This window comes from Panonychus citri, unplaced genomic scaffold (genome assembly GCF_014898815.1).
Source record: "Panonychus citri isolate SS breed McGregor unplaced genomic scaffold, ASM1489881v1 Contig00111, whole genome shotgun sequence".
Classification (NCBI taxonomy): domain Eukaryota; kingdom Metazoa; phylum Arthropoda; class Arachnida; order Trombidiformes; family Tetranychidae; genus Panonychus; species Panonychus citri.
This window is the reverse complement of record NW_026515516.1, coordinates 820,484-833,620: the sequence shown is the minus strand read 5'-3', so window position 1 is coordinate 833,620 and position 13,137 is coordinate 820,484. Positions and strand designations below refer to the sequence as shown.

The window sequence follows — 13,137 nt, the reverse complement described above, 5'->3', positions numbered from 1 at the left end:
GAGAAAGACAGACAGAGAGAGAAGGAAACAATTGTTACAAATTAATCAAATAATGAAAGTTACCTCAAGTTATCAACTCATCTGTTCATTTATCATCATCATCATCATTTTCATCACCAGTTTTATGGTGACAGTGATAAATGGTATTCCCATATTGTATAAAGGAAATGAGCCTGGTTTAACTATTTTATCGGAGAGAAATTTTTCCCAATTTATATTCCATCAGAATAATACTTTTATAGTTGAATTTTATAATTCCTGGTGTGGTCATTGTGTCCGTTTTGCTCCTACATGGAAAACCTTTGCCAAGGATATAAGACATTGGTCAAAAGTGGTTCGTGTTGCTGCAATTGATTGTGCCGAGGAATCAAATGTAAAACTGTGCAGTGATTATAATATTAATCTATTTCCCTCTGTTCGTTATTTCTGGCATAATTATGATTATCTTAAAAATGGTCAACCCTTGTCCACTCAAATTGGAAGTATTGATTCAATGAGACATGATTATCTTGATTGGGTACACCGATCATGGTCTCAAGGAACACCTTCAAATTGGCCTAATCTTAACTACCTGGATCCTCTAATTCCGAAGAGATGAACAATCTAACAGAAATTTCATCCTCAAGAGATATTCTAATCCTGGTTGAAGGAGAAAAATCTTATTTAGGAAGAGAGGTAAATATAATCTGTTATGTAGAATAACAATTGATACCATTTCCAATTTTTTTTCTAATCTTAATTTTCCCTCTCATATTTTTCCTCCATTTTCCCCTTTCTCTCTCCATCTCTCTCTCTCACTCCTTCTTCCTCTTTTTTCAGGTTATTCTGGATCTGTCGCCATTTTTAGACACCATTGTAGTGAGAAGAATCAAAACTGGACACAAATGGCTTGAGCAATTAAAAGAATCACCTCTTCTTCTACCTGTTATTATAAAGATCTCTAAAGGAGGAAAACCTGTGATATTTAAAAGGTAATTTCCGAAAATAATTACACAATCAAGGGGAGTAGAACAATTAAATTAAGATATGATAGAGAGAGAGAGGAAGAGGAAAAGAAAGACTAAAAAAGATAACGTGTATTAATCCAAAGATTAAGATCAAGGATTGGTGTTTATTTGATTATCCAAGATTTTATGTTCTGTCACCACCAGCCGATCACCGATGCATGACAATTTATATTACCAATACACTTTTACCTTTATTATTATATTTTCTAAAGGAAAGAAAAATATTTCCGTCCTTTTATTATCATGATTAGTGAATTTGATTTTTTTTTCTACAGAAGAAAAGAAAAGAAAACTAGAAAGAAACAAGATTTTCTAATTTTTTGTTCTTTTTTCTCAGGCCCAATGAACTTGGTCCTGATCATCGTAAAGTTACAGTTGATGTCATAATGAACGAATACAATTTAACTTATTTGGAACCATTAATATCATCAGCACCTTCATCTTCATTTAAGGCTCTTCAAGAAAATACAAAAAATGAACAACAATCAAACTTGGATTCAACTGATTCTCTTCATCTAACTGACTTATATTTATCCATTCATGAGACTTTATATAAACAGATTCCTTTGCACCGAGAATTGGATTCATCGAGATTAGAAATTTTGAAAAATTTTATCAACATTTTGAATGATTATTTTCCATTTGATTCTGAATCGGCTAAAAGTTTCATCTCATCCCTATCAAAATGGTTGTCCACTCAAGTCCATGGTTTAAATAGGGAAGCTTTTCTAACGGTTCTTGATAAATTAAATCATCAAACTCCTTTTCCAAAGCCAGATAATTGGATAACTTGTTCCGGAAGTGAGCCAGTTTTCCGTGGTTATCCATGTTCATTGTGGCTTCTTTTTCACACTCTAACCGTCAATGAATACATGAAAACCTCAGGTGAACCAGAGGGTCATAAAGTTTTATATACGATGCGTGATTATATTAAAAATTTTTTCTCTTGTGCTGATTGTGCCAAACACTTTGGAGAAATATCTTCAAATCTGGAATCAACATTAATCTATCCAAATAGCTCAATTGTTTGGCTTTGGAGAGCTCACAATATTGTTAATAGACGTTTATCTAAAGATTTAACTGAAGATCCGGTTCATCCCAAAGTCCAATATCCATCACCTGTTACTTGTCCAACCTGTTGGACATTAGATGGTCAACGTTTTAATGAAACTGGTACTTTTATTTTTCTGTTAACACGTTATCGTGGTGATAATTTGATTAAACATTCATCATCTTTGGTTCCAACAAATTTACATCCAAATAATGATAATGACAATGGCAATGTCCAGGATTCCAATGAAAATGTATTTGATTCATATGATCATGATTTCCAACACACGGGTAACATGTGGACTTGGCCGAATGTTATTCTAAACAAAATGGACATTAGTTTATGTTTACTTTTGTACATTGTAACTTCTTGCATGTTGTTGACATTTTGTTTTATATTGTCAATGAGGAAAAAGCGCCGGAAAGAGCATAAATTCAGATATCCGATGGCTCCTTAAAAGTGAAAAGATGATTTTTCTTCTAATGTGACTGAGAGAGGAAAAATATTCTTGTTGGTACAAAAAAAGGAACAGAAAAAAAACAAATATAATCAAATAAACAAGAGACTTATCCCTTTGTATAAAATATTTTGTCCATGAGCAATTTTTTTCCTATTGTGATGCATGTATTATATTTATTCAATTGAGAAATTACACTGATTTCTTTTTAAAGTTTTGTTTGTTTGTTTTGTTTTTCTTTCAAAAGAACGAGCCCAAATTACACATTTAAATTTGTTTGTAAAATCAATTCATTGACTGTCGATTGTTCATCAATGCTCCATATTGTAAAAGTAAGGGAGCAAAGGGTAGCATATGTGCAGGTTGAGGTTGAGATAAACCTTGAGGGTTGAGACTGTGTGGTAAACTTTGAGCCAATTGTTGTATCTGTGCTTGGAGAAGCGATTGCTGGGCTGGTGTGAATTTAGATAAATTGAACAAGGCTGAAGATGCCGCGAACGCGGCGGCAGCGGAGGCATTAGCTGAAGCTGCGGCTGCATTGGCAGCGGATCCATGACGCAAGAAAGAACTATGAGCTGGAGGTGCCTGTGGTAAAACCGGTGAATTGCCAAACCCGTGTACAGAATTACCAAGAGAATTTGATAGACCAGCAGCGGCGGCAGCAGCGGCAGCGGCTACTGAAGCAGCTTGAGAATTGTTGTTGATTGGATTTGTTGGTGGTGTGAGAGCTGGAATTGGTGGACTTGGCTCTCCGGAGGATATTTTTTGTTCAATTTCTTGCTCTTGTTGTAGAGCTTTAACAAAGGCTGATTTCAAGCGTTTGGTATGATCATCTCTAAATTTTTTCTTCATATTATTTGAAACACAAGATTCACAAATAACGGCTGGTTTTCCTCTGTTTGGATCAATACCTCCAGGCCATTTCCAAAGTGGAGTATAATCAGAGCCACACTGGACACATTCAAAGGGTTCCGGTGGTGATTTATTTTGATCTGTTCCAGTTAAAAAGTCGACAACCGTTTCAAGACCATAATAATATATAAATTCATTGTTATTTGCATTGGGGATGAAATGCATCTCGGGTGGAGGTGGTTTGGGTGGAACAATTTGAAGAAGAGTTTTCTCTAATTGCTTCTTTAGAGCAGATTTAGCAGCTGCAATTCTTTGAGCTACTGTTTGGTTATTTATTTCACGATTAACAACAGGCTTATATCCGATTGGTTGATGTTGATGTTGATGCGAGTGTTGATGTTGGTGTTGATGGTGATGATTTCCATGATTTCCATGATTACCATGATTACCATGATTTCCATGATTTCCATGAATACCTGGTAGATGGGAAGATAGGCCGTGAGGTGGTGGAGGTGGCGGTGGTGCAGCTCCATATGATCGATTATTGGTAATCGGTGGATTTAAAATCATTGGTGGTGGTACATGAGTTTGTTGTTGATGTGCAGCAATTATAGTGGGTTGATGATGGGTGTGTGCTGGTGGTGTTGGATGATGGTGGCTGTGTGCTGAAGATGGTGGTGTCTGATGATGAAGGCTATGAGCTGGAGGAGTCGGTGTTGGATGATGGCTATGTGCTGGTGGAGTTGATGTTAAATGATGAGAATGAGTTGACTGTTGATGATGTTGATGATGTTGTTGTTGTTGATGTTGTTGCTGATGGTGATGAAGTTGTTGTTGTTGTTGTTGTTGTGATTGTGATTGTGATTGTTGTTGCTGTTGCTGATGAGCTGAACCAGATACTGATGACTGAGATATATTTTTCTTCACTAATTGACTTTGCCAAATTTTCTTCATAAGGGTCAACTTGTTCTCCTCATTTCTCAGTAGAGTTAATAATTTACGAATTCGCCGGTCAAGTTCACTATTCTTCTCCATCTATAAAAAATAAAACAAAATACAACAAATACATTAATAAACTAACCAAATTAATAACTAATAATAAAAATCATAATTAGTCTTCATCTCAAATAGGTAAGTGAGATTGAGAGTGAGAGAGAGAGATCAAGATATGTGGTTATTTTTGGAGGCATGGATTCATTATCACAACCGTGATTACCTTTTATTTTTAAAGGTGACCTTAAGTTTTTTGTTCACTTTTGATCGTCTCACAAAGATAATATAATTTAATAATCACTGATTACAAATAAACTCAAGCACAATTAAAATATAGAATTAAAAACAAATTAGATTAATTTACAAATCACCAATTTCTAAATGAAACAAAGAGTAAAACTGAGCCTGTAGCCCAGAGAATCATAAGTGTCGCCATCTCTTGTTGATCTTTAATTCTATTCACTGCTCATTAATTTCATTTTTTCGCTTCCAAGTTAACCCTTTTTTTTGGGTTCCATTTGTTTTTTTAATTTCTTTTTGTTTAATTATCAGTGATTGTTAAATTAATCTTTAATTTTTTTCTAGTCTCACACTTAATTGTTAATCTTTCGGTTGTATTGGTTGATAATTTTATGTGTTGTCATCGGCCAATGATTGGGAAATTAAGGGTTTTGTTTATATTGATATCTAACAACATGGAGATAATTGTTAATCCATCCAATTATTATGGACGATTGGAAATGTCATTGATTACCTTTCATGTTAATTGTGTAATGGGATTGATTTGATTCGATGAGTTTTCCTTTGATTGTCATTACCTATTCTGTGGGTTTATATAAGAAATATAAATTTCTCCATCAAAATCAATTACGTTTTGTGTACATAGAAAAAGTGTTAACGACATTTTTGTAGAATTTTTGTTTTTCTATTCTTTTCTCTTTGTTTCTCGTCAATTGGTTGATCTCTTATTAATTATGAGACGTTCAAGTGAACCTTCACCTGCTTTGTTGGCGATGACACTTCATCAGCGAATGTATTTTGTCACTGCTTATTACAGGGCGAAAAAGAATCTTCAAGGAGCCATTTCTATTCTTCGAGAAGAATATCCCGATATCGCTTTACCAACCAACAGAGAATTACTTTTGTAAGTCTAATTTTCCATTGAAAATGATTATTTTTCTTCCATTTTTCTATCAAATAATTTATCTCAAGTTAACTAATTGTCTTTTTCTCCAACTCTTTAGACTTGTCACTGAATTTGAAGCCACTGGTACACTTGAACTTAAACTGCAATGAGAAAATGTATTAATCCAGTTGTCTCATCAATTTCCATCCCTCTTCCTTTCCATGATCTCATCTTTTTCATCATCAATTTTATTAATTACTACTTATTACCAATTGGATATTGAACCTTATTTACGATATGAATAACTCAGACCTTTCATGAAACTGGATTCAAATCGGCTAACTACTAAATCTCATCGAAAAGAAACCAAATCATGACAAATGGAATTAATGTCAGCTAATCATTGGATAATCTAATCAGGAACAAGAAAAACAATTCAATCATCATCAATTTAATCATCATTTATATTTTTCTTCAACGAGCAACTTTAACATATCATCATCTTAAACAAATCAACCAATTAACCTTACAAATCTAATTAAACCCTGAAGGCTGAAACATAATCACAATTTTTGGAGGAATCACTTTCACCGATAAAAATGATTGATCAAGTTGTACCTTTATATTTAAATGAGGAAACAACAATTATTGGTTAAATTATGTAATTATCATGATTATTATTCAATTTTAATTAGTGTGCAATCAAAGTATAAGATTTAATTGATCAGAAAAGTGCTTTCAATTACCGTTATGATTTTGAATAGATAATTTAGTTAATCTGTTGATGGTAAAAATATTAATCATTTCATTGTAAATTATTGTTCAATGTAAATTTAATTTTTATTACAAATTATACTTAATCAATTACAATTAATTACGATTCAAGAACAATTAACTCTTTCAATCTGATTGTTAATACAAAAAACTTGATCAAAAAAATGAAAATGTTAATCCAATAAAATGATAATTATGATCAGAAAATTGGCTAATTCAGTTAATAATTAAGTTAAACACGATTAAGAAGGTCACAAATTTTTTTAATTAATGATCAACCTTAACAATGATCATTTAAATAAACTTAAATTTTGATCATTAACCGAATTAATTTGAATCATATAACTGATTTAATGCAAATTGATTGAGACATTAACTGAGAATAGTTGAAATATTAACTAAATGTTAAAAATTAATTATGATTTTGCTGATTAATTGTTGATCCATTTTGTGAGAATTAATTTTTTCAATTAAACAATAATAATACAATTTGATTGTTGAGCTCAGTTGATTGTCAATGGAAACACATGTAGATTCATAATAACATTAGCACAGTTGATCAACCAAAAAGTTTACAAGGTTAACAATTAATTGTTGATGGAAATGAGTATATTTAAGAAACAGGATGTTTATAAATTAGTTAATTATCATGCACAATTAAAGGTTAATCATCACTATAAATAACAGCAGCAATAACAGTAAATGAATGTTGTCCTTTGTAATAACATGATGATTTGAATTTTAAATTTTCGTCATCATTTAGATTTAATTTAATTTGAAGACAATTTGATTCGCGATTAACTTTGATCTTCACCATTTTATCAACAATCAAAATTAGATTTCTAATAATTAAGCGATTCTTTTAATAGACACTGATTATTATCATTAAATTGTATCAGAAATTAAGATGAAAGATTTAATAACGTTGATGGTTAACTTTGATTATCATGTATCACAATTTAATGATACGATTACTGAATAATTCATCATTAACACTACCTTGATTATGGATTCATTGTCTTAATTGTTGTATTAAAACAAAACACCAGAGATGATCATCATCATCAGCATAATACAATTGGTGGTCAGTTAATTGTATTGTTGTTTTAATCATAAATTAAATCATCTTCACAATTCAAGGACTATCATGATGATTTTTTGATTCTCCTAGTTAAAGGTGGCCACAATTTAAGCTTAATTACCAACAATTAAATCCTGATGATCAAATTATAAGGGGAATTAGTAATTTCAAATAATAGAAATGAGAAGAAAGCATAATAATAAATGGTAATTAATAATTCAATTAACATTCATCAATTTGATTATCAGCTATTAATCAATTGATTTCAAGACAATTAGCTAAGAAAATCAGTTAAATTGTTACCAAGAAATAAAGTAATTAACTTTAAGCATACTGATTGTTATGACTGAAAAGATGATTGAAAAAGTTACAACTTGTAATTAGCAACAATTGAAATTGTTGATCATCTTTAAATTAGGATTGGCTAATTATTGATGTTCACCTTTAATCTTAATCATAATTAAGGAAATTAATCTCAAGGATAATTAGAAAACTATTATGATACTTGTAACTATGTTTCTATTATTGGTCAGTGTAGGAAATTTGTGAGTGATTATCAACAATAGACTGACCATTTTGGTCAATCAAATCAGGATCGTAATTGTAATCATGATGATAAACATCATCGGTGAAACAATTAAATTTAATGATAATCTCGCAGTTAAGAATCACCTCCTTACTTGATTAATGTGAATGATAAATGGTCAAGATACTTTGTTCGGGTTTGGTCAAGTTTACTTGTCCCTTAGCATTGAATTCAAGGTGAATCTCATGAATTTCATTTGGTGGTAAAATCGTGAGAGACTAATCATAATCCAAAAATCTTCACCAGTTTAACGATATTAACGATTAATAATAATAATCGTTAATCCTGAAAGAAGAAGAAGAAAAAAAAACAAAAGTTAAAAGGTAAAAAAGTGAAAGTTGATTATCTAAGTTACACTAATATTTGATTGTGATTAGAATCACATTGAAAGGAGAGAAAGATCTGTTTCGATAATGGCACGCGAAAGTTAATCATTGATGATGATGATTAAGCTTCAGGTGATTATAATTACAATGCTAACAATTCATTCAATTGTCTGATCTCAGGATTATGATGAAATCTCAATGAATGAAAGTTCATCAGCTCACAAATCTGAATACCCTTTTGTTGTTGATTATTTGTCTTCTTCAATTAACTTTTTTCTGGTTGGTCATTAGTATCAATCAAGGATTAACTTGGTAATCTAATTGGTTAATATCTTATTGTTTCCCTTTGTCTACCACATTTAATCCAGTAATTGTTATCATCGTAAGGGATAATCTCGTATATACGATTAACATATAATTTTGATGGATCCATTTCATCATTGAAACATTGAAACAAAACCTTAACTCTGCATCACAATTAATCAATTCAACAATTGAATAGGTGACTTTGCATTGAAATCTTGTTGAATTACTAATTGAATGGATGATGATAGACAATTGAAAGTTAATTTAGTTTAGGGAAACCAGTTGGTTTAAATTAGATACGATGATATCCAGTTAATCCTCTGCCAGTGAGGCTCCTTTCATTTATAATCCTTACAAAATTAATAACCTGAATTATTATAAGGAAGAATAATTAATCTTAATTCAATATACACCAAAATATACATACTAATTAAGTCAAAATATTAACATAATTTAACAGCAGGAACAAATATCCTTGACCATCAGACAGCATCTTCATTAAATCATCAATACGCTAATATGATATGACCAAAACCTTGTTATTATGATTTAGATATTAATTACTATGCATCATATTGTTGCTGTTGTTATTTGATATAATTAACTGACCACCACAACTCATCATGATCAAGTAGATTGTAAACAAAACTAAACCTTCGGGTTTATTGACGAAAGTGGGTGAAGGTGGAACAGCAGTTCGACTAGAAGACCGGAAGACGGGGCCATTTGATTGAAGTCATTGAAGCAAAGTATCAGGTCAGAGAGGATGAGAGTTCCCGTTACACTTGAGTTCTAGGTTGTTGTCACTCCGATAAGAGATCGATATATGGTGAAAGGTTATCTGGACATGTTAAGGGTTGTTACGAGTCGCGGGTCCATTGGGCGTTAAAATTTTCATTCCAAATTTTTTATACCTACAGAAGATGATCGAGCCCAAACTTATCGACCAATTCCGTCCAGTCAATTACCAAACATTTCTAAATTGCTCTCCCAAATGTCCGTTAAAATGGGCGCTCAAGCTTGCGCTTTAATCATATCGGTATCATTTATTATGAGTATTATAATCGCGCTAATTGCACTCATTTTCCCCCTACTTTTGTCGGAATAAATTATATTAAATCGTATTTCTGTTTGAACTAAATCGCTTTTTGCTTCGTTGTTGAAAATAGATCCCAAAGATACAATGATCGCTGGGTACACCTATCGTGATACCGTTAAAAATGACCTCTCTGTGTGTTTTGTTAGTAGCACCAATGTCGAGATAACTACTTGGTACTCTACTACTCTACTTGGTACAAGGTTTTTATATCATAATATCATAATAGTTTCGAGATGTCTTGTATTAATAATTTAGCTTCGAGTTTAAAATGTAAAAGAATTAAAGTTCTAATCTGAGTTCGAACGTAATAATTTATGTAATCTTCTCTCTCTCTCTTTTCTTGGTAAGTTGGTCTTAAATCGCTGCCTTCTATAAATGGCCGTTTCCATGAGAAAATACTCATCTATCGTGATGGTGTATCGAAAGGACAAATCGCTTGTGTTTATCATAAGACCAGAAAAGTAGCCGAGGTACTAAGCGAACGGGAAGATTTGAAAGACATTGTTATGGTTTAACCGGCATAACAATCAACCCGGACCAAACTTAGGGAACTCAGGACTTTGGTAAAGTCCAGAATAAGCCCAAGGTTGATTAATTAGTTATTCTGGTAGAACAATCAAATAACACAAACAATTAACACAAACGAACTTTAATAAAGTAATTAGATAAGTGGCTTAATTAGATGACTCAAGAGTAATTGTAAACAAGAACAATAAGAAAAGAGTAAGTGTTGTTCTGATTGGTAATCAGAGTCTATTTATATGTAGAAAAATAGAGGAAAAGGAAATGAGATAAAGAAAAGAATGTAAGAAAAGGGAAAATAAGTAGAAAAGGGAAAAGCAATGGTCCCTTGAGAGTGTCTACCAGACACATAATGGCAGCGGTCAAGAAAGGGCATAACATTACCCCCCACTGAGACTTGTTCGACCTCGAACAATTAAATGGATGGACCAATTCCGCTGAGAGCGACACGAAGAGTAGCACCAAGAGGAATATTTCGTTGTCCCAAAGCGATAACATGAAATGGGCGAAAACCGAGTTGATGTTGACGAAGCCTCTGGTTTCGTATGATTGGTGTGTGTCTCATAATGACCATGGTTCCAGGATCTTCATTGGTAATGGCTCGGAATCGATCAGCTAATTCAGCTCCAGTTGAATCCCAATGTAAATTGGTTATAACAACGGGGTCACCACGATAATGAATTGTCGCCGACATCGTATAGTGAACACCAGCAGCACGAATATGGTTTGACAAACCAGAATTTGAATTAAATTCATTAATTGTTCTTTGTGCTTCGGCGAAGCGATTCCTTGTTGAATTAGCTTCAACATTCAGATTACCACAAGTTAAACGAAGACGATCTAATTCTGATCTCATTGTGGCAATTTCTCGATTGAGATCGTCTATTTCGGAGAGTCTTTGTTGATATTCGATTGGATCGACTCTTCTTATTTGTTCGGGGAACACATCGGGATCATTTAAATGATCTTCGATTCCAAGATTCAATTCGGGAACAGCCTCTGGTAGAGGAGATACATTGGGTGATGAAATTTGAATCACATTTTGTTGAGTCTCTGGTAGAGACGATGGTCTAATTGCTTTTGGTAGATCTTCACAATCTCTACAAGGGTAAATATGACCTGGCATTACCAATTTATAGAAAGGACAATAATTGTCATGAAACGGACAAGCTAATTCATGACCAATCCAATCTTTGAGATAAACTACCTCATTTGGTTCAATGGTACATTTCATTTCAAGAAAAAGATAATTGTACAAACGATAACCACTAATGTGAATGACATTCACAGCACCATCAAAAAGTAAAGGTGTGTTACACCTAAGGGGGCAAGTGTGATTATCCATGAGCCGTTTCATGTTGTCAGAACATTCCATACAGAATAAAGCTGAACACATTGTTTCATCATCACGAAGATGACAAAGAGGCGTTGTACTTGGAACTTCATGGCAAATTGTACAAAGAAAACGAGAGAAACAATTTGGTTGATCACTTGGTCGTTTAACAAACAAATCTGGATGGTATCCATTTGATTCCACCGGAATGAATTGATCTGGATGTTGTAATCGTCGTTGTCTTGAAGTGCGTGCACGATAAGCGGCAGCATCTTCACGATCTTGTCGCATATGAATACCAGCAATGTTACCAACATTGTCCCATTCGTTATTTGGAACACCAAAATCCATTTTGCTTCGGTGAAGCTCAAAAAATTGAAATAACAACAAAAAAAAAACTAAAACTGTACCACAGTTATAACAAAGAAGAAACTTAGTCAAAGGGTAAATGATGAAAAGACAAAAGGGAAAGTATAAAGTGGATACACTGAGTCAAAGAGTTGATGTCAAGGAAACTAAATTTAAGCGCACTAATTAAATTAATCAGATGAATCATTAAGAATGTCAAATAAGTCATCAACATGATCTTGTTCAAGAATTGAATATTCATTTTCTGATTGGTAATCAGATTCGCGTCTCACAAAATGACGAAGTCTTTCACAATGGACAAAATAAGTTAATGGTCGTCCGGATAATTTAGTTATCTCTGTAACTACTGGTCCGCGATTGGAAATTACACGGAAAGGACCAATAAAACGATCTTTAAATTTCTTATTTTTGCCTTTGGTTGTTATTTTTGGAACTTTGAGATAAACCAAGTCTGGTGGTTTAAATGGTGATTCAACTCTACCAGAGTTGAAATATTTGGTTGCTTGAGATTGAGATTTTTCAATTTCTTTCTTAGCTTCTTCCCAAACACAATCCATATAGACTTTAGCATCTTTTAACTGTAATCCATAAGGTAAAGATAATTGGTTTTCGATTGGTAATCGACACTCAGTTCCATGAATAGCAAAAAATGGTGAGATTTTGGTTGAAATATGAGGCGTTGAATTATACATGAAACAAATTTCTTTCACATACAAGTCCCAATTTTTGATTTTATCACAATAGATGTTTAGGGACATTCCAAGAAAAGCATTGAATCTTTCGGTTTGACCATCAGTTCGAGGATGGTAAGCTGATGTTAGTTTGTGTTTGATTCCAAATTGTTTGAGAAAATCCTCAAATTCGACTGAGGTTAGATTAGTCCCTCTATCGGTTAGTAAATATTTTGGGCAACCAAATTGTAGAATCCAATGTTCATAAATTACCTTGATGATTGAAGAAGAATCCGCAACTTTAATAGGAACAGCAATTGAATATTTTGATAGTTGATCGTTGATCACAACTATATATTCAAAACCATTAGATGATGGTGGTAATTGCATTAAATCCAAACTTATTTGACTGAAAATTACATGGGAAATTTTTAATGGTTGCATCAGTCCTTTAGGAGGGTGATTATCAGGTTTTTTGGTTTGGCAAACCACACAGCTTCTTATGTATTTGGTGATATCGGAACTCATTCCAGGCCAAAAGAAACGTTTCTTTGCTTTAGCGATTGTCTTTTTGACACCACAAT

The 13,137-nt window shown here is 32.8% G+C and overlaps 3 protein-coding genes and 1 long non-coding RNA gene across 4 annotated transcripts; 3 read left to right on the top strand and 1 right to left on the bottom strand.

Moving 5' to 3' along the window:
* The first annotated feature begins 52 nt into the window (after nt 1-52).
* LOC128389851 (sulfhydryl oxidase 2-like) lies at nt 53-2,728 on the top strand. The gene is given in 4 exon segments (XM_053349492.1): nt 53-578; nt 581-675; nt 820-971; nt 1,345-2,728. Coding segments are annotated over 4 exon segments (1,944 nt in total). The 3' UTR covers nt 2,516-2,728.
* On the bottom strand, nt 2,661-4,735 carry LOC128389854 (transcriptional repressor p66 alpha-like). The gene is made up of 2 exons (XM_053349495.1): nt 4,584-4,735; nt 2,661-4,402 (listed from the first exon to the last, which is right to left on the bottom strand). Exon 2 carries the CDS (start codon nt 4,400-4,402, stop codon nt 2,801-2,803), a length of 1,602 nt encoding a protein of 533 aa, XP_053205470.1. The 5' UTR covers nt 4,584-4,735; the 3' UTR covers nt 2,661-2,800.
* Nucleotides 4,736-4,860: 125 nt separating this feature from the next.
* Nucleotides 4,861-6,377, top strand: LOC128389858 (uncharacterized). The gene is made up of 2 exons (XR_008325524.1): nt 4,861-5,504; nt 5,605-6,377. It is a non-coding gene; the product is annotated as an uncharacterized LOC128389858 (long non-coding RNA).
* Nucleotides 6,378-9,385: 3,008 nt separating this feature from the next.
* On the top strand, nt 9,386-10,173 carry LOC128389959 (piwi-like protein 2). Its single transcript, XM_053349617.1, has 4 exons — nt 9,386-9,425; nt 9,480-9,614; nt 9,729-9,851; nt 10,007-10,173. The coding sequence occupies exons 1-4, from the start codon at nt 9,386-9,388 to the stop codon at nt 10,171-10,173; spliced, it is 465 nt and encodes a 154-aa protein (XP_053205592.1).
* Nucleotides 10,174-13,137: the final 2,964 nt, after the last annotated feature.